This window comes from Abrus precatorius, unplaced genomic scaffold (genome assembly GCF_003935025.1).
Source record: "Abrus precatorius isolate BTA unplaced genomic scaffold, Abrus_2018 Scaffold7, whole genome shotgun sequence".
Classification (NCBI taxonomy): domain Eukaryota; kingdom Viridiplantae; phylum Streptophyta; class Magnoliopsida; order Fabales; family Fabaceae; genus Abrus; species Abrus precatorius.
The window spans coordinates 3,386,691-3,406,769 of NW_020874417.1; the positions used below are offsets into that span (position 1 = coordinate 3,386,691).

Genomic DNA, 20,079 nt, shown 5'->3' on the forward strand with positions numbered 1-20,079 from the left:
AATTTTTTCTAAAAAAACACATAATTTAAATAAAAAATTAAAATTATTATTAAAATTGAGATAATATTTTTATATACTTTTCGTCTAATCATAATTTTATTTAATTAAAAATAAGTAAATTCTCGTATGTTGTCATGATTTTAACATCTTTTAAGATTTTGTAATCCTAAAAATAATTTATTTAAGTGTATATTCAAAGACAAGTAACCAAAAAATTAATAAATAAATAAATTTTTTATTATTTAATAGTATTAACATATTAATTTTTAAAAAAATATTATAAAGAATATCAATTGCTAATTTTATATATTTATTTTTATTTTATTAAATTTTTATGTGAAATACTTTTATTATTAGTATCTGTAAGAGAGAGAAAAATATATTTTAGAAACAAATATTTAAATAAAAATTCTCTTTATTATATATAAATTATTGTTATGTGTGATAAAATAATAAAAATACCAATTAAAAAAACTGAAAATAAATACATATAAAGCAGTAAAATTTCATTGTCTATTGGTGAAGGAGCCAAAAGGGTGTTAAGCTATACTTTTGTTGGTGACATGGAAAGGAAGATGAATGAAGGTGGAAAACTTGCAACCATGGAAACAAGAACAACGTAAGCATGTACGTGGTTTTTTCATGGCTAGAGGAAACTGTATATTGTCAGCAATTTGTCCTTTGACACATACACTCAAACTCAATGGACCATGCTAGCATTATCATTGTATCAAGGCAAGTTTTCATGGAGAATAACTTAATTATAGTTATATTAATCGTTGCACTTAGCATCATGACTGACTAATCTATAACTTCGTTTAGTTGGAGAGGAGGAAAAGTGAAAAAGGTTACAATAATAGAATTTTATAAGATGATAATTGTACCTGAACTTCTCTTGCCCTTTTCACTATTTGGGAAATGAACACAAAAATATAAAGGAACCAACATGCAATACAGGGCCAACACTAATAAAGTAATTCCACTTTCCATCGTGATGCAACAGATAGCCACATCCCACCAATAAAAGAAGAATGTCACTAATTGGTGGGCAGCACTTTTTTCTTCTTAATTTTCCTTTATTTTTTCGTGTTAATTAGCGTTCAAATTATATTCTTTAATTAAAAATATATATATATACAGTCTGGACAAAAAATATATAAAATTAAAAATAATTTTTTTCTTAAAAATTATAATATATCTTATATTTACTTAGACTCGAAATTGAAATTAAAAGTTAATTCATAATAACCCATGCTGATTAATTTGCGTGTTTTAAATAGAAACTTTTGTTATAGATTTTGAAACATATGATTAAACTATAATAACTCCGTGTTCATGTAACAGAAGTACAGATGAAAAGAAAAATATAACGCCGTTTAGGTGGATTAAAGTACCTCGTACTTGCTTCATAGGCGTGGTGTGCATTTAGGTCTATAATTTACGCATTATGTATGTAATTGCACTTTTAATAATTTTTTATATTACAGTTCGATAATGCTTTAATCATTTTAATTATAGCTTGAATATTTTTTTTGCCTTTTCGATTTAGTCAAAGACACATTCCCATTTTAGTCTTTCACGATAAGAATAAACCACCCAACATATTTTTCGAGAAAAAAGAGGTTAATTCTACCCTTCTGAGGATATTTCAATGCAAAATAGTGGTCACTTCCAAGATTTCATTTTCCATTAAGCCAATGAAGACTATCACTATCTGAAATATGCACCACATATATTCTTAATATTGCATAAGGGCCCCTTTCATCTATTCGAGACTCATTCAAGAAATATCAACTCGTTTCATATTCTAAATCAAAACCATGCATTGAACTGAAGTCTTCGCAATAGCTTTTCAATTGGGAACCTTAATCGGTAGCCGTGCAACTTAGAACATGACTATTCTTTAGATATTCATTAGCATAGTTTTAAATTAAGATTTTAATAGATTGATCGATTCGACTAATTAAACCAAATACATTAACCACTATTTATCATATATTTTTCTTTTATAAAATATGTAAGATAATTTTAATAATTTTTTTTATAATTATGTTAATTTTATTCAACATATTATATAATATTAAAAAATATATTTAATAATTAATCCAATTATCAAATTATTGTTTATGAGATAGGACTCGACCCATAGCAACATTGGTTAATCTCGTCACAAACACCTAAGCTGCCCAACCTGAAGAGTAACTATGTGATTATTCAATCGTTATAAACAATGGTGATCAAAATCAAAACGAAACAATTTTATAAAAAAAAAGTAAAAAAATAAATAAAGGACAGTTGTTTTTTAGCAGCAAATTTGAAAAATGATAAAAATAAATTCATATAATTATATTTAAAATAATTTTTAATTGAAAAGCTCTTAAGATATATGTATATTTAGATTTTTTTTATTTTACCACAATAAATCTTATTCCTTTCTTTTATATTTGGGCACATATTGTGAAAATGATAATTAATTTGAAATTATTTTTACAATTAGAGTTGCGTTTCGATTAATTTATTTGAAGTTATACTCGGTGTGTTTGTTATAGTTTGATGTATTTTAATGGAATTATAATTTTATAGTTCGATGAAATTATATATTAAAAACATCTCTTAATCAAAAACCAAATATTTTATTGAATCCAAACAAATTTAGATTGAACTAAACCATTCAAATAACATAATAAAGTTAATTAAATTAGAATGATTAATTGACTTTTTTTTCATCAAAATCAATTCAATCCGGTATGTAAACATCTTAAGATAGAAGCATCCACAACATCAACATGAGATAAAGGTTAAAATACAAGAAGCAAAGAGTCCAATATTTCAAAAAAATTAATTTTAAAATTGTAAAATTTAAAAATATTTATAAATACATATTTTATTTTAAAAAATTATTCAAATTTGGTAATATTCATGGAGTGAACAAATTTTACTAATAAAACAAAAAGTTACATATGTGATTAAATGTTCGTTCAAATATTCTTCAAACACCAATTCTCAAAGAATAGAGCTGTAATCACATGAAAAACATTCCACAAACAATGGGATAATACCTACTAATAGTTGATAATTTGGAGAAAACAGTCAACGAAATGGTCAAATGGTGATAATATGGGTAGGTGATTTCTTATGATTGTTTTAGTAGCATTTAATTAGTATTGGATATGAATAAGTTAATAGTTTAATGATAAATGTAATTTATTTGAATTACAATGAATATAAAATACGTTCAGCAACATAATTTAATTAAATATTTATTTTATAATTTTTTTATAAAGATTTATATCATAAATTCTGTATAACGCTTCGATTAAGGGTGGCTAGCGAGACATCATAACAGGACAGGAAGTTGCTTTCCTTATTTTGATATTGAGAGGCTTAATTTTAATATTTAATATTTAATATTTTAATCTCTTATTAAAAGATAATTTTTTAATAAGAATATATACTTATATCTTCCAACTCTCCTTACTTTGAAGAGAAAATCGTTTTCAAAACCAATTAACTTGAACTTTTTCACGTTAAAGTCAACAAGAGAAAAATATATATGGCAGATAACCGCATGTATTATTATTATTATTATTATTATTATTATTATTATTATTATTATTATTAGCTTAACCAAAAGACGAGAATATATGACATAGGACACAAGAGGACAAGTTAAAATTTGAGAGCAACAGCTGTTTAGACGTGCTCATTGAGAATTTAAAAAAAAAATTATATTTTTTTCTAATAACTTTTTAACTTATTTAAAGAAATTTATAATAAAATATACAATTTTGTTAATCTCAAAGTTTAATTATTTAAGGTAATAAAGAATAAAATTTAAAATACAATTAAATTAAGTACTTATTCAATAAATATATTTGATTATAAATTTTTTGAGATAAGATAAAAAATAAGTGTTCATTTAATATTTTTTAAAACAATAAATTATTTCATAAATTTAATAACATCAAATAAAAACAACTCAGGGAAGTTATAAACTATCTACAAGCTATTCTAAACAAACACTACTTTTTTTATTGAAATAAATTAAAAATTAACAAAATCATGAGCTATTTACTTCTACTATTCTAAATAGAATAATATTTAGTACACAAAAAATAAAATAATATAATAGTTTTATATAATAAAATTTAACTAAATTCATACTTAAGTAGAACCGCGTTTTCAAATTCACCTTATCATAAAAAATAAAAAAAAAAGTACAAAACTTATGTATTATTTTGTACTTATTTAACATTATTACATATTATTGATAGAAAATTATGATATTAATTAAAGAATGATATGATTAAAAAAGAAAGGATAGTAAATATTATGATAAGCAAAAGAGAGAAAAGTGGAGCGTGACCGTAAAGAAACGGTGGTCCAGGAGGGTGGTGGTATCCAGTGGAGGCTTCAACCTACGAAGCTGTCCTTATAATGAGACGTTCACATACGCCTCTTCTTTCTCTCTCTCACACCACACCACACCACACCACACCACATTCTTCCCCTCTAACAAAGAAGAAAAATTAGGGTTTTTATTTGGGAGAAAAATATTGGGGAAATTTTTCTGTAGAAGTAGAAAACATGGTTGTCGATGATTTTATGACGTGCATCATCGTCGGCTATGGAGCTTCCTCTTCTCGATTCTCCGATGCTTATCCCAAAAGGTAATCTTTGAAGATCTCCCTCTCTCTTTCAAACAATCTTTTCTCTCTTATGGATTTCCTCGTTTTCATTCAGTGCTTTCCCCCTGATTTTGAAGGGTTTTTGGAGATACCTGCAATAGGATTAAATATAATTCCCCTTTAGCGTTTCCGAAATCTCTTCCTCTCTCCTAGAGATTGAAGAGATATCACTCTGTCTGTGTCTGTGTTATATATTATTCTTGTTGCTGTTGTTCTAGTTCAGGTCTATTTATTATTTATTAATTTATAAAGAAAATAGAAAAATTATTATCTTAAATAGGTTGGATTTGTTGATTTTTTTTTTCTCTGTCCAATTCAATTGATAAATCTAGGGGTTTGATGGAGGGGAGATATAGTGGGGATTGATATGATGAAGGTGTTTATAAGGTTGTTTTGTTGAATTTTTTTGGGATGGCAATATTGTACCGACCAGCAATGAAACTCATCAACGAGATGAGGTAGAATGGGCGATTCTTGTCTTGCTTCTTTGTCAATGGAGAATCATCACCCCTCCACGCTATTGTCAATGGACTCAAGTGCGTCTTCTCATGAGGAACTGGATTTGGAGATGAATCGCCCAATTATACTCTCTCGTCCGCCCGATATCAATCTGCCCCTCTCTGCCGAGCGCAGCCCGCCTCCGCAGCCATGGAATCCTGACCCTTGCGATATTTTGGATGTTGGACTTAGTACTCAAGGGTATGAGACTGAGAGTTTTCTCAATCTGCCCAAAGCTGGTAGGAAGTGTGCAAAGCGAGTTGATAGCATATGGGGTGCTTGGTTTTTCTTCAGTTTTTACTTTAAGCCTTCTTTGAATGATAAATCTAAGGCCAAGATTGTCAGGGACAGCAACGGTGTTTCAGGGTTCGATAAATCTGATCTCAAGCTGGACGTTTTCATGGTTCAACACGACATGGAAAACATGTACATGTGGGTTTTCAAGGAGAGGCCTGAGAATGCGTTGGGTAAGATGCAGCTGAGGAGTTACATGAATGGACACTCTCGTCAGGGGGAGCGCCCGTTTCCGTTTAGTGTTGACAAGGGTTTTGTTCGGTCCCACAGGATGCAACGGAAGCATTATCGAGGGCTATCAAATCCTCAGTGTGTGCATGGCATTGAGGTTGTTGCTTCACCCAATCTGATGGCCCTTGATGAGGATGATCGGAAAAGGTGGATTGAACTCACTGGCCGAGATTTGAATTTCACAATCCCACCTGAGGCAAGCGATTACAGTTCATGGAGAAATCTTCCCATCACGGACTTTGAGCTTGATAGACCACCTCCCCCAATCAAGGGTGGTCCAAATGCACACCCAAAGAAGCTGCTTAATGGATCTGGACTGAATTTGTCAACTCATCTGTCCAACCACAGTAATGGTGATGGGTTGGACCTATCTCCTGTCAGCGGCAAAAAGAGGAAGGACTTTTTCCCTCATGGAAATTACGAAGAATGTTACTTGGCTGTTAATCCTCCATCAGATCGGATTACAGACATAGAAATGCACCCAAGTGAGCCACACTGGTTGAATGACTTCAGCGGGGTGATAAAGAGTGTTTATGGACCTGTTACAGCTGCAAAAACTATATATGAAGATGAACAAGGTTATTTGATTATTATCAGCCTGCCCTTTGTAGATCTTCCAACTGTGAAAGTTTCGTGGAGGAACACTCTGACTCATGGTATCATAAAGGTTTCCTGTATGAGCACATCTCGAAAACCTTTCATCAAGAGACATGATAGAACATTCAAGCTTACAGATCCATCATCAGAGCACTGCCCTCCTGGAGAATTCGTCCGAGAAATTCCTCTTTCAACTCGAATTCCTGAAGATGCCAACATAGAAGCATACTATGATGGGCCAGGATCAGTGCTTGAGATACTGGTGCCAAAGCATCGTGTGGGACCAGAAGAGCATGAAGTCCGTGTTTGCCGTCGCCCTCATCTGGGAGGGAATGATCTTATGTTAACTTAAGATAGGCACTTATAAAAAAAAAAATTGTTAGGGATTCCAGTATGGTGCGTATGTCATTGTTTTTCTAACTTTGTACCATACAGTGTTATTTGCAATACAATTGTGTGTCTTACATTTGTCTCTACTCTCTAGCAATTTTAGCTCACTGACTGGCCTGGTTCTTTTTTTGTATCGGTGCATCTTTATGCTTTTGGTTGTAAGCAGTATTGAACGGCTAGCTCTCATCATTTATAAGAAATTATCAAGTCATACCTTTGGAGTAATTGATAGTTTGGTTTCAATCGCTACTTAGATTCTGATTTGTTATCCTGTCACTCTGAACTGCCTTTTAATTTTGGGTACAATGTAAATAATGTATATTATCAGAGAAGAATTTAGTTTCGACCCCATGAGTATCTGTTCTTGAGGATACATCCTGCTGTTGCAATATATCTAAACTCGATGATAGAGTTAACATGCACTAGCAGCACAATGATAAACACAGAGAACAAAATAACTTGCTCCTATTCCGCTGCATCACTTTATGTGTACCATGTTGAAGTCGTTCGTTATGTTATATAAGATTAATGGGCGGGAGTCTTACATAAAGTCAGAAACCACTGTGAGATAATAATATCTACGCCTTTTCTAACTGAAATTTCAAACTCAATATACCCTACTGTTTAGACTATATTGAAATATTGGTAATAGGACAAAGTCAACACAACTTATCGGATTAGTAATCTTGAAGAACATGTTACCTGAAGAATAGTTTTTCTTTAATAATATGTAGAATGATATGTTGACTAAAGACAATATTTTACGTATCCCATTATGATTCGGGAATTATTCCTGTTAAGATGTGAAAGACCAGGCCCGTTTGAATGGAAAAAGACGCAAAGGGGAATGGGTGGAGTGATATTTTGGGTAACAGAAAAGCATGAGGAAGCAATTGTTGACCAAGTAGATTAGTGTCTGTGTGGTTAGTGTTTGAACTGCCGAGGGATGAGATAGAGTGGAGTTGGGAAGTGCTTCGTTCATATTTGTTGGCCAACGATGCCATCTCATTGAGATGATGATTTTCTTCCTCTCCTTTTTTGAGCAGTGGACGTCCTTTTCTATTAACAACTTTTTTAATTTTCTCTCTTTTTTTTGGTCCATCTCTTTATTTGGTCATTGCATTGCATACTTTTCTCATTGCCGCGTTGCCAACCCTATCATCCTCTTATCAACACATATCCACCGCTGCTGTTAACCATTTTCTCTTTCCTTCAGTTTCTCATCAATTTCTAATTCACGTTTTTAATATCATTTTATGGATGATATTAAATAGCTTATGCAAGCTTGTAAGAGTTTCTTATCACCTTCTTATTTTGTTTTCAAAAATTTACGGATAAATTTACCAAAATAAGTTCCTTAATCTTATTTGATTATGCTTCATATTCAAGCTTTTTGAATAAACTAGTATCTAATAAATTTAACTTTTTTTTTTTTTATACTTAGAGTGCGTTTGAAAAGATATTTTAATTACCTAAAAGCTTATTTTGTTATCTAAAAAGTTTATTCGATAAAAATAACAATATTTGGTCAAATGACTAAAATGAGTAGTGATTTACTTTTTTATTTTAACATTATTTGTACTAGTATTTTTAAATTTCAGCTACTATGTGAGTTTTTGTCATTTTTATATTATTTTAAAGTAATTTTATCATTACCTATTCAATTTCTTAAACCTTACTCTTTTTTGCCTTTATTATATTAAAAAGAAAGAAAATATGTTACCAATAATAAAAATAAATAAATGTCACAACATTAATTATTTTAGAAAATAATAAGTTGCTAATGCCTTGAAAGTAATTTAACAATATCATCAAATCTTTTTTATAATATTTTTTAATAAATAAAAGTAAAATTAAAAATTTATGTTCCTAATTTTAAGATGATAAATGATTTAAAATGACTTAAAATATAGGACTATATCTTTCTAAAATTTATAATTATTAAATTTTAAATGTTGGTATACTCAGTCTTAATGCTCTTATTTATTACTTTGCATTTAGCAATTGGCCTAACATTTAGTGTTACTAAATACTTTTAACTTAATTAGATAACTTTTAAAGTTTTAGCTATTTTTTTAACTTTCAACTAGTTTTGTTGTTAATCTTGTCAAATGCACTCTAAATAATTATTTGTGCCTTTTAAAAATGTCTATTTGTGAATACCAAACCCAATGCATGTGTGAAAAACAACAACAAATTAGTGATAGATGAATGGAACAACCTTGAGAAGAATGAAATTTTAAATTTTTTGGAGTAAAATTGGTCTGAAATGTGGGATTTATAAACCTTTTTCACAATTACACTTCAAATGTTGCTTTATTTTCCTATTAAACAATGAAAATTACACTCGTTTTCAAAATATTATTTTGAAATGGTATTTATTGAGTACATTAACTCTGTTTTTGGCCTTAAATTTGTTATTTAACCTTTTTTTCAATTTAATTCTGTATTTTTTAATCTTAAAATAGTCCTTTCGTTATGACATGATTAAATCTTGTCAAAATGTCACTGAAAACTATAAATGTTTTTTCTGAATAAATAGTCAAAATTATTAAGAGATCCTTCTAAATACAATATTATGATCAACATATAAAAATTTTGGATATTTTATCAATTAAAATGAGAGATTGAGACATAGAGATTAGTCATCTTTTTTTTCCAATTAATATTAAAATCAATTGAGAGTTTTTTCATTTTGCAAGTAACGTATAAAAACTAGCATAATTTATTTTTTTTTACCAAAATGTCTATATTTTAACAATGATTAGTTGTTTTTTAGAAGAATAAATTAAACAAAATAAATATTAAATGATGAATTAAAAAAAGTTAGAGTACTAAACTATCAAAAAAAAATTTCATTTTTTATGTACTATTTTTTTTATAGAAAAATTAATATTAGTTCATTTGAAATTAATTTTACTAAAACTTAAAACAATTGAATCTTAAATAGTACAAGACAGATATTTGTTTTTTCCCTTTATTTCATATTTACCTTTATTGTTTGGGTATATATGACCCTTTTTCAAATTTTCTTGTCAACGGTTTGTCCACATGATGATGGACACCAAGGGACCATGAAACCATTAAGCTACCCATTAGTCCATTACAATTAAGAATTGGGGTCCCGCAAAACAGAAATAAAAAACCAAACCATTTAGCAATTCTATATTTAAAATTCAAAGCTATCGATGTAGGTGTTAATATTATTATCTGTGCACCTATATTTTACTTTTAATATATATATATATATATATATTATAATAAAATTGTTTAAATTTAACTCTACAATCAAATTTATATTTATTTTAAAATAATAGACTTAATATATTAAATATTATGAGTTTTATATAATTTAAAAAAATTATAAACATAAACATATATTTTTTAATTTATATAAAATAATAAATTTTATTTTTAAATAAATAAATACAATTACTACAACCAGAAATATGTAATTTATATGTTATTTTAAAATGTTTCAAAATTAAAAAATATATGCGACAGACTGTGAAATAATAAAGTATTAAATATTTTATTTTTTAAATAAAGTATTATTATTACCTTGTTTAAATGAGTAAAACTGTTTTTTATTCATAAAAATACTCCAATAGCATTACACATTTATAAAAAAGAGGAGGAGTAAAACTAAATGTTGTTACCAAAATATTTTAAATATTAACACTTATTCTACAATTTAATAAAATGCTACGTGTAATTTATGTAATATTACACTGATGAAAATTTATATATCAAATCTTTTTTATTTAAAATATTATTATATTAAATATCATAAAAAATTATATATAACTTTTCATTATATATAATATTTCATAAATTAAAAGAAATCATCATAATATAAGAGTAAAGATATGAATAAATAAAAAAATTAAAGATAAATAAGAGAAGTATTTAAATTATTACGTCATTATTCATCTTGACATGGTTGGATTTACTCGAAGAAATGTTCAAAGCCAATTAAAGTGCATAGTACGAATTCCGATCGGTACTGTTAAGTAAAATCCAAATTAAAAATTGAACATACATCACCAAACATATGACTTTATTGTAGTTTTAAAAATCCAACGTACCCAAAGTAACTCACATGTTTGACTACTTCTTAAACTTGTTTTTATGATCATAATTGATATTTAAATGTGTATTACACTTGAGATGTGAGTAATAATTAAATTGATTTTTTTATTAGAATAACATAATTTTAAAAAGTATTTATTATAATAAGGTAGTTTAATAATAAATTTATTATGCATAATAAACAATATCTTATAATAGAATTTGACACGTGACAATTTTAGTTATGTGGAGTAGGTGCAAGAGATGACACAAATGCAAGTTGCAACACGTGGTAAATAATTATTGAAAAGGGTAAATAAGGCTTGTTGAGAGGGTGTCACTGACATGGCAACGACACGTGGCAGTCACAAGGCTGTCAAGTTTGGTGAAGACTGAAGAGGCACCGCTATTGCAATTGCCACTTGTGGAAGGGACTCACCTCATTCAACATTCCAAAATCGAAACTTAAAATTATGTGAAATAAATATATATTAGTGACACAATTTTTTAATATATTTCTTATTATTAATTACAATTTATTAAAAAAGTATCTCATTTCACTTTCATTTTTTATCTTCTATCTAGAAGCATTGTGGTGATTATTAAGTTCTACCACCTTTTATTTTTCAAGTAAGTGGTTTCTTGTTTTTTTTTTTTTGTGTGTGTTTCAAAAAAAAATTATGAAAGAGATAAAAAAATTTAAAGTTTCCATAAAAACTAAAAAATATTATAATATAAAAATATAATTATGCGTGTCAATGTTTTCAAATTTAAAATTAATTTATATTATTTTTATATTTTGTTATTATTTTTTGAAAATCTACCTTACTAAATTGTCATTACAACCTAAGATTATAAAAATGTAAAATTGTATCCATACTAGTTTGCATTTTGAGGATTAACCTAGTGTTTGAGAGAAGTATGAGAAAATAACTCTCATTTGAAGACTATTTTTTTCCCATTCCTTTCTTTTATCCACGTTACCTATTGTTTAAGGACATTAAAAAAATGACAAGTGATTTATTACATATTAAATAGAAGGTAATCTGTACCAACGGGTGGTTAATAAAAAAAAACAAATTATTAAGTTCAAGTGTTATATATTTTTTTTTAACATAATTTATCTCATTATGTTATAAATATTTTTTATCAAAACAAAATTACTTTTTATAAAAAGATTCTTATAATTCTATAACATTCTTAAATGAGAGCATTTTAAAAATTCTCTTAATCGATAATATTTTTAAGAATTAAATTATTTTTTTATTATATTTTGTGATTTATTTTTTATTGCATTAAATATTTAAATTTTAATTTATCTTAATTAATTTTTCATAAACTTTTAAATTAAAAACTATTTTTTTAGAATACAGTAAAATATTTATCATTAATAATTAAATAGTTATTTTTAAAACTTATAAATATATCTTTTATTTTTTAAAATATTTTAATTTAATAATATTTGTGAAATATACAAAAACTTACTTGTAAAAGAAAAAGTAGCTTGTGAGATTCAACGCTTGTTATTAGTTTTGGCAGAATGCCATAATATTTATGAGTTTAACCAAAAGACAGAGCTAGGACTCAAGAAGACAAATCTCAGTAACATATTAACAGAGAGTAACAACTATTTTAGACGTATCCAAAAAATTTATAAAAGACGTATTTGTATTTTTAGTTTGTATACTTTAATATATATTTACTTTTAATTTTTTTACAGTTTTAAATGTTAATAATTTATTTTTTAAAATTTAAAGTAACAGAGGTGTGATATTTTTTATTTACAACAATAAATATATATAATATTTAATAAAAAATACAAAATATAATAAAAATTAAATTTTAGAATATAAAACTAAGTTTAAACATTCAAAAAATTAGAGAAATTAAATTAAAAAATTAAAATTAAGAGAAATAGCACACGTATAAAGCATATGAATTGAAAATGCAATTAAGTCTTTATAAAAATAAATTATAATTTTTATAATTTTCACATTTAATTTAATATTTTTAAATATAATTTCCCGAATAAAGTATTTAAATTTATTTTAGAACCTGTTAAAATAAAATACAAAAAAATATATTTTAGACAGTGCAAAATTATTGAATGAAAACTTGATTAAGGCGTATTTATGAACACATCGTGAATATGATTAAAAAAATTGGAGCTTTTATTTGGGGAAGAAATTCTGTAGAAGTAGAAAACATGGTTGTGGATGATATAATAAGGTGCATCATCGTCGGCTATGGTGCTTCCTCTTCTTCTGGATTCTCCGATGCTTATCCTGAAAGGTAATCTTTGAAGATCTTCCTCTCTCTTTCAAACACTTATATCTCTTATGGATTTCATCGTTTTGATTCAGTTCTCTTCCCCTGATTTTCGAGGGTTTCTGGAGATACCAAGATTAGGATTAAATATCATTCCCCTTTAGCGTTTCGGAAATCTCTTCCTCTCTCCTAGAGATTGAAGAGATATCACTCTGTGTGTGTCTGGGTTATATATTGTTGTTGTTCTTTAGGTTTATTTATTATTTTTTAATTTATAAAGAAAATAGAGAAATTGTTATCTTCAAACAGGTTGGATTTGTTGATATTTTTTCCTCTTCAATTCAATTGATAAATCTAGGGGTTTGATGGAGGGGGGGGGGATCTAGTGGGGATTGATACGGCGAAGCTGTTTATAAGGTTGTTTTGTTGAATTGTTTTTGGGATGGCAACATTGAATCGTTCAGAAAAAAAATTCATTAACGAGATGAGGTAGAATGGGCGATTCTTGTCTTGCTTTTTTGTCGATGGAGAATCATCAACCCTCCACGCTTTTGTCAATGGACTCAAGTGCATCTTCTCATGAGGAACTGGATTTGGAGATGAATCGCCAAATCATACCCTCAGGTCCACCGGATATCAATCTGCCGCTTTCTGCCGAGTGCAGCCCGCCTCCACAGCCGTGGAATGCTGACCCTTGTGATATTTTGGATGTTGGTCTTGGAACTCAAGGGTATGAGACTGAGAGTTTTCTCAATCTGCCCAAAGCTGGTAGGAAGTGTGCAAAGCGAGTTGATAGCAAATGGGGTGCTTGGTTTTTCTTCAGTTTTTACTTTAAGCCTTCTTTGAATGATAAATCTAAGGCCAAGATTGTCAGGGACAGCAACGGTGTTTCAGGGTTCGATAAATCTGATCTCAAGCTTGACGTTTTCATGGTTCAACACGACATGGAAAACATGTACATGTGGGTTTTCAAGGAGAGGCCTGAGAATGCGTTGGGTAAGATGCAGCTGAGGAGTTACATGAATGGACACTCTCGTCAGGGGGAGCGCCCGTTTCCGTTTAGTGTTGACAAGGGTTTTGTTCGGTCCCACAGGATGCAACGGAAGCATTATCGAGGGCTATCAAATCCTCAGTGTGTGCATGGCATTGAGGTTGTTGCTTCACCCAATCTGATGGCCCTTGATGAGGATGATCGGAAAAGGTGGATTGAACTCACTGGCCGTGATTTGAATTTCACAATCCCACCTGAGGCAAGCGATTACAGTTCATGGAGAAATCTTCCCAACACAGACATTGAGCTTGATAGACCACCTCCCCCAATCAAGGGTGGTCCAAATGCACACCCGAAGAAGCTGCTTAATGGATCTGGACTGAATTTGTCAACTCATCTGTCTAACCACAGCAATGGTGATGGGTTGGACCTATCTCCTGTCAGCGGCAAAAAGAGGAAGGACTTTTTCCCTCATGGAAATGACGAAGAATGTTACTTGGCTGTTAATCCTCCATCTGGTCAGATTACTGACATAGAAATGCACCCGAGTGAGCCACACTGGTTGAATGACTTCAGCGGGGTGATAAAGAGTGTTTATGGACCTGTTACAGCTGCAAAAACTATATATGAAGATGAACAAGGTTATTTGATTATTATCAGCCTGCCCTTCGTAGATCTTCCAACTGTGAAAGTTTCGTGGAGGAACACTCTGACTCATGGTATCATAAAGGTTTCTTGTATGAGCACATCTCGGAAACCTTTTATCAAGAGACACGATAGAACATTCAAGCTTACAGATCCATCATCAGAGCACTGCCCTCCTGGAGAATTCGTCCGTGAAATTCCTCTTTCAACTCGAATTCCTGAAGATGCCAACATAGAAGCATACTATGATGGTCCAGGATCAGGGCTTGAGATCGTGGTGCCAAAGCATCGCGTGGGACCAGAAGAGCATGAAGTTCGTGTATGCCGTCGCCCTCATCTGGGAGGGAATGATCTTATGTTAACTTAAGATAGGCACTTATAAAAAAGAATTGTTAGGGATTCCAGTATGGTGCGTATGTCATTGTTTTTCTAACCATACAGTGTTATTTTCAGTACAATTGTGTGTCTTACATTTGTCTCTAGCAATTTTAGCTCACTGACCGCCCTGGTTCTTTTTTTGTTCCGGTGCATATTTATGCTTTTAATGGAAGCAAGTATTGAACAGCTAGTTCTCATCATTTACATGAAATTATCAAGTCATACCTTTGGAATAGTTGATTGTTCCATTTCTATTCTTTCTTAGATTCTCATTTTTAACCTGTCACTCTGAACCCTCTTATTTTTGGGTAGAATGTTATCAGAGAAGAATTTAGGTTCGCCACCACGAGTATCTGTTCTTGAGGATATATCCTGCAATTGCAATATTACAAGGGTCAATAGGAAACAATTTCTTGAAAGAAATTTTATTATTTTTATATTAATTTTTTTATCTTTTAAAGATTTTTCTAAAATTTTAACTAACAGTTTATTAGATAATTTTATTTTAATATCTAATATGTATTTTAAAATACAAATAAATGTTGATTATAAAACAACATATTTGATTTATCTAAGACTTAATATATATATGATTATCATATATTACTTTTAAGTCTTTTGACATTTATACTTGTTTTAAATCTTATTATAATATAAAAGTAACAATAGCAATAAATAAATAGAAGTGTTTAAATTCTTACGTCCTTATTTATTAGCTTACATTTTATGATTTTGTTAATATTAATATTTACTGTTAATTTTGCGTATTTTAAAATAATAATTAAGTTTTCATTAAAAAAACATTTATATTTAAAAAATTAATATAAAATTTTTATATACTAGTTTTTGAATAAAAATTATTTTTGTTATTTAAATTAACCCTAAAAATTAGTATTTTTTTTTTATATTTTGTGATATGTTTATGTATGAAGAGTTTAAAATTAGTAATATATTCTTTTGCAAAACCATGTTTTCAAATAATAAATTGCATTATCCTCAGTAATAAATATTTAAAAAAATTATTTTAAAAGATTATACTCTCATCTCTTAAGTAATTAATGTATAGTATATTTCAGTATTTTTAATGTAAAAAGGGTTTCTCAAAGATATTTTTTCTTCATTAGCCTCAATATTATTTATAATTAATTTTGAGCACCAATTATTGGCATTATAACTTTAATATATTTATAAATATTTTGGATAAAGTTTCAAAGTTATTAATAAGAGAATACAATATGTTATTATATTTTGAATTCTTAAAATTAATTATTAAATAGTTACTATCAAATTTTAAGAATACCAAAATTTTTAAAGAAATGAAAATATTTTTTTATTACTATTTATTATCATTAAAATTTTTGTTTAAATAAAATAATTAAAATGCAATATGTTCTTCTCTAAGAAGAATTAATAATATTTTTAAAAACGATTTTTATACTTACGATAATGGTTAATAACGGCACTTTAAAATCAAGAAAAAAACACAATTTACATATTTCTAAAGAAAAGGTATAATTTATTAAAATGATTTTTTTTTTTTGTGTGGATTAAGAAAAAATGGTGTTTTTTTAAGAAATAATGATGAATAAATGGAGGTGGGTCAAACAGGGCCCGGTTCACTATCAATGCAGGCTTTAACCTACGGAACAGTGAGATGGTTCATCACGCTTCTCCTTCTTCCACACTTCATTTTCATTTTTTTTATTTTTTTTTTTTTGCTTTCTTCAAAACTAAAAATAGAAACATAGGAAGAGCTTAGGGTAGAATTCAATGGTATGGATGATATGATGGAGACGAGCATCATCTTAGCTAATGCTCCTTCCTATGCTTCATTTTTCGATGCTCATCCCCGGAGGTACTCCTTAAAAATCTCCTTCATTTTTTGAGAATTCATAATATAAGATAGGATTTTCATTATTATCTTGTTAGGTTTTATTTTTGTTTTATTTTAGTGGGCTTTCGAGAATTCTGTTATCTTGTTAATAAATTAGGGTTTTTTTATATAAAAAAAATTGTAATGGAGGGGTTGATACTGTTGTGGGCATTGATATGATTGATGATGGTGTTTATAAGGTTGTTTTGTTGAATTGTTTTTGGAATGGCAACATAAATCGTTCAGAAGAAAACCTCAACAACATCAAGCAAATGATGTAGTACAATCCAATGGGTGGTTCACTTCTCACTTGTTGTTTGTCAATGGAGAATCATCACCCATCCACACTCTTGTCCATGGATTCAAGTGCGCCTTCTTCTCATGAAGAACTGGATTTGGATATGAATGGAAAATTCGTACTCTCAGGTCCACCTGATATCAATTTGCAACTCTCGGTGGAGCGTAGTCCCCCTCTACATCCATGGAATTCTGACCCCTGTGAAAATATGTTAGATGTTGGTCTTGGTACTCAAGGATGTGACACTGAAAGTTTCCTCCAACTTCGCAAAGTTGGAAGGAAATGCGCCAAGCGAGTTGATAGCATATGGGGTGCTTGGTTTTTCTTCCGGTTTTACTTCAAGCCAGCATTGCTTGAAAAATCCAAGGCCAAGGTTATTAGGGACAGCAATGGTGTTTCAGGGTTTGATAAATCTGATCTCAAGCTTGATGTTTTCATGGTTCAACATGACATGGAAAACATGTACATGTGGGTTTTCAAGGAGAGGCCGGAGAATGCATTGGGTAAGATGCAGCTGAGGAGTTACATGAATGGGCATTCCCGACAAGGGGAGCGCCCGTTTCCATTTAGCGTTGACAGGGGTTTTGTACGATCCCATAGGATGCAGCGGAAGCATTATAGAGGACTTTCGAATCCCCAGTGTGTGCATGGCATTGAGGTTGTTCCATCGCCCAATCTTATGAGTCTTGATAAGGATGAGCAGAAAAGGTGGTTTGAACTCACTGGCAGAAATTTGAACTTTACTATCCCTCCTGAAGCAAGTGACTTTAGTTCGTGGAGGAATCTTCCTAGCATGGACTTCGAGCTTGAGAGACCACCTCCACCAATCAAGAGTGTTCCAAATGCACACCCAAAGAAGCTGCTTAATGGATCTGAGCTAAATTTGTCAACTCATCTGTCTAACCTCAGTAATGGTGATGGGAATGACCTATCTACTATTGGCAGCAAGAAAAGGAAGGACTTTTTCCTTTATGGGAATGGAGAAGAATGTTACTTGGCTCCTAATCCTCCATCTGATCCAATTCCAGATTTGGAAATGCATCGACGCGAACCACGTTGGTCGAATGATTTTAGCGGGGTAATGAAGAATGTTTGTGGACCTGTTACAGCTGCAAAAACTGTTTATGAGGATGAACAAAGTTACTTGATCATCATCAGTCTACCTTTTGTGGATCTTCCTAGTGTGAAAGTTTCATGGAGGAATACTCTGACTCATGGTATCATAAAGGTTTCTTGTGTGAGCACGTCTCGCAAGCCATTTATCAAAAGAAATGATAGGACATTCAAGCTTACAGATCAATCATCAGAGCACTGCCCTCCTGGAGAGTTTGTTCGTGAAATCCCACTCTCAACTCGAATTCCTGAAGATGCCAATATAGAAGCGTATTATGATGGGCCAGGATCAGTGCTGGAGATCATGGTTCCAAAACTTCTTCCGGGACCAGAAGAGCATGAAGTTCATGTTTGCCTTCGCCCTAATCTGGGTGGGAATGATCTCATGTTGACTTGAGTTAAGCTCTTGCTAAATTATTGGGGTTGCTGGCATGGTTCTTTATTCATTTTTCTGCTAACTTTGTACCGTACAGTATTTTATATAATACAAATGTGCGTCTTACAATTGCCTAATCAATTTATTTTTTTCTTACCAATTGTGCTGGTATTTTGTGCTCTTGGCCGCTATTTGGGAGAGCTTATAAATAACTTATAGCTCTCATATGTTGTTTTCAGCTTATTTAAGTAAATTTCTTGGTATAGCTTATCAAAATAAGTTGTTTTCAACTTACCTCAAAAAAATTTATTATTAAATTTAAGGCATAAGCTATCGAATTAAAGAGTTTATTAAACAAGTGCATAAATAATCAGTTATCCAAATGTACCCCCTATCTTGCGTCCATTCCACAATCCTGATCACCTACATATTAAATCTTTCCCTACAGTATATTCTGGATTTGCCTGAGGTCTTTTGCTTCAGAATAATCAGCTATTTATAAATAGTATAAATAGCTATGTTCATGTTCAAAAATTAAAATTTTACTTCTTTTTCTTTTCGTTTCCCCTCTCCTGCAGTTCCTCCTCCCTTATTAGTCCTGTCTCCTCCTCCTAGAGTTCCTACTTCAGCTTTTCTTCTTCTCTTTTTTCTCTTTCAACTTTCTTAAGTTCCTCCACTTCTCTCTCTCAACCTCTTTCCTCTCTTCTTGTTCTCTTTTTCTTATATTTTTTTAAAAAAATAAATTATTTTCGTTTATGTGAAAATAAAACAGTTGAATCTCTCTCCTCAGATACCGGATTCATTTAATTTCTGTAACTATGTATTCGAGTCGGACTATCAGGGTCGCACACATAAATATTTTATGCATTGTTGAAAAGTATCTATTTCGATTTTACTTTTCAAAGACTGCGGTGACAATTTAGTAATAGTCTCACTGAAGTCTACATACAGTATTCTGTTGATCATTTAATTGATAATTCAATTCGTTTTACTTATGCCTGAGCACCGCCTTGTTTGTTTCAACATTATTAGGTTAAATACTGCAATGCTGCTTTATTAGCTAATAACCACATTTCTGTCGGTTTTGTATATATCATGATCATGAAAAACTTTGTTCTTTGCTGCATTTCGCATCATTAATAATTTGCACAAAAACTTGCACTTCAAAACAGGAGTCATAGTTTGGCTCATTTAATTGGATTCTTGCACGTGTCTACAAGTCTTAGGCTCCTGGGAGAGTTTGCTGTGTTCTGTTCTCAAAGATTTTATTTTAAATGGAATCAAATTATACTATTTTTCAGAATTGAGCACATGAATCAACTAACGTGTTTAGCTTAACCTATAGATTTGAGTCTGTGGTACTAGACT

At 30.0% G+C, this 20,079-nt stretch overlaps 3 protein-coding genes across 10 annotated transcripts; all 3 read left to right on the forward strand.

The window, feature by feature from the left end:
* Positions 1 to 4,465: 4,465 nt before the first annotated feature.
* LOC113872110 lies at positions 4,466 to 7,048 on the forward strand. Of its 5 annotated transcripts, none has more exons than XM_027509383.1 (2): positions 4,466 to 4,670; positions 5,021 to 6,923. In XM_027509383.1, exon 2 carries the CDS (start codon positions 5,152 to 5,154, stop codon positions 6,658 to 6,660), a length of 1,509 nt encoding a protein of 502 aa, XP_027365184.1. In that variant the 5' UTR covers positions 4,466 to 4,670; positions 5,021 to 5,151; the 3' UTR covers positions 6,661 to 6,923. The 5 variants fall into 5 exon arrangements, with proteins under 5 accessions (XP_027365184.1, XP_027365189.1, XP_027365186.1 ...); XM_027509388.1 differs by having other exon boundaries at positions 4,471 to 4,670; positions 5,538 to 7,017; XM_027509385.1 differs by having other exon boundaries at positions 4,475 to 4,670; positions 4,744 to 7,048.
* Positions 7,049 to 12,909: 5,861 nt separating this feature from the next.
* Positions 12,910 to 15,882, forward strand: LOC113872046. 3 transcript variants are annotated; one of them, XM_027509248.1, is made up of 2 exons: positions 12,910 to 13,061; positions 13,133 to 15,882. In XM_027509248.1, the coding sequence occupies exon 2, from the start codon at positions 13,532 to 13,534 to the stop codon at positions 15,038 to 15,040; it is 1,509 nt and encodes a 502-aa protein (XP_027365049.1). In that variant the 5' UTR covers positions 12,910 to 13,061; positions 13,133 to 13,531; the 3' UTR covers positions 15,041 to 15,882. The 3 variants fall into 3 exon arrangements, with proteins under 3 accessions (XP_027365049.1, XP_027365048.1, XP_027365050.1); XM_027509247.1 differs by having other exon boundaries at positions 12,952 to 13,061; positions 13,396 to 15,882; XM_027509249.1 differs by having other exon boundaries at positions 12,972 to 13,061; positions 13,166 to 15,882.
* Positions 15,883 to 16,682: 800 nt separating this feature from the next.
* Positions 16,683 to 18,840, forward strand: LOC113872241. 2 transcript variants are annotated; one of them, XM_027509640.1, is made up of 2 exons: positions 16,683 to 16,906; positions 17,171 to 18,840. In XM_027509640.1, exon 2 carries the CDS (start codon positions 17,215 to 17,217, stop codon positions 18,730 to 18,732), a length of 1,518 nt encoding a protein of 505 aa, XP_027365441.1. In that variant the 5' UTR covers positions 16,683 to 16,906; positions 17,171 to 17,214; the 3' UTR covers positions 18,733 to 18,840. The 2 variants fall into 2 exon arrangements, with proteins under 2 accessions (XP_027365441.1, XP_027365440.1); XM_027509639.1 differs by having other exon boundaries at positions 16,684 to 16,906; positions 17,125 to 18,840.
* The last annotated feature ends 1,239 nt before the right edge of the window (positions 18,841 to 20,079 follow it).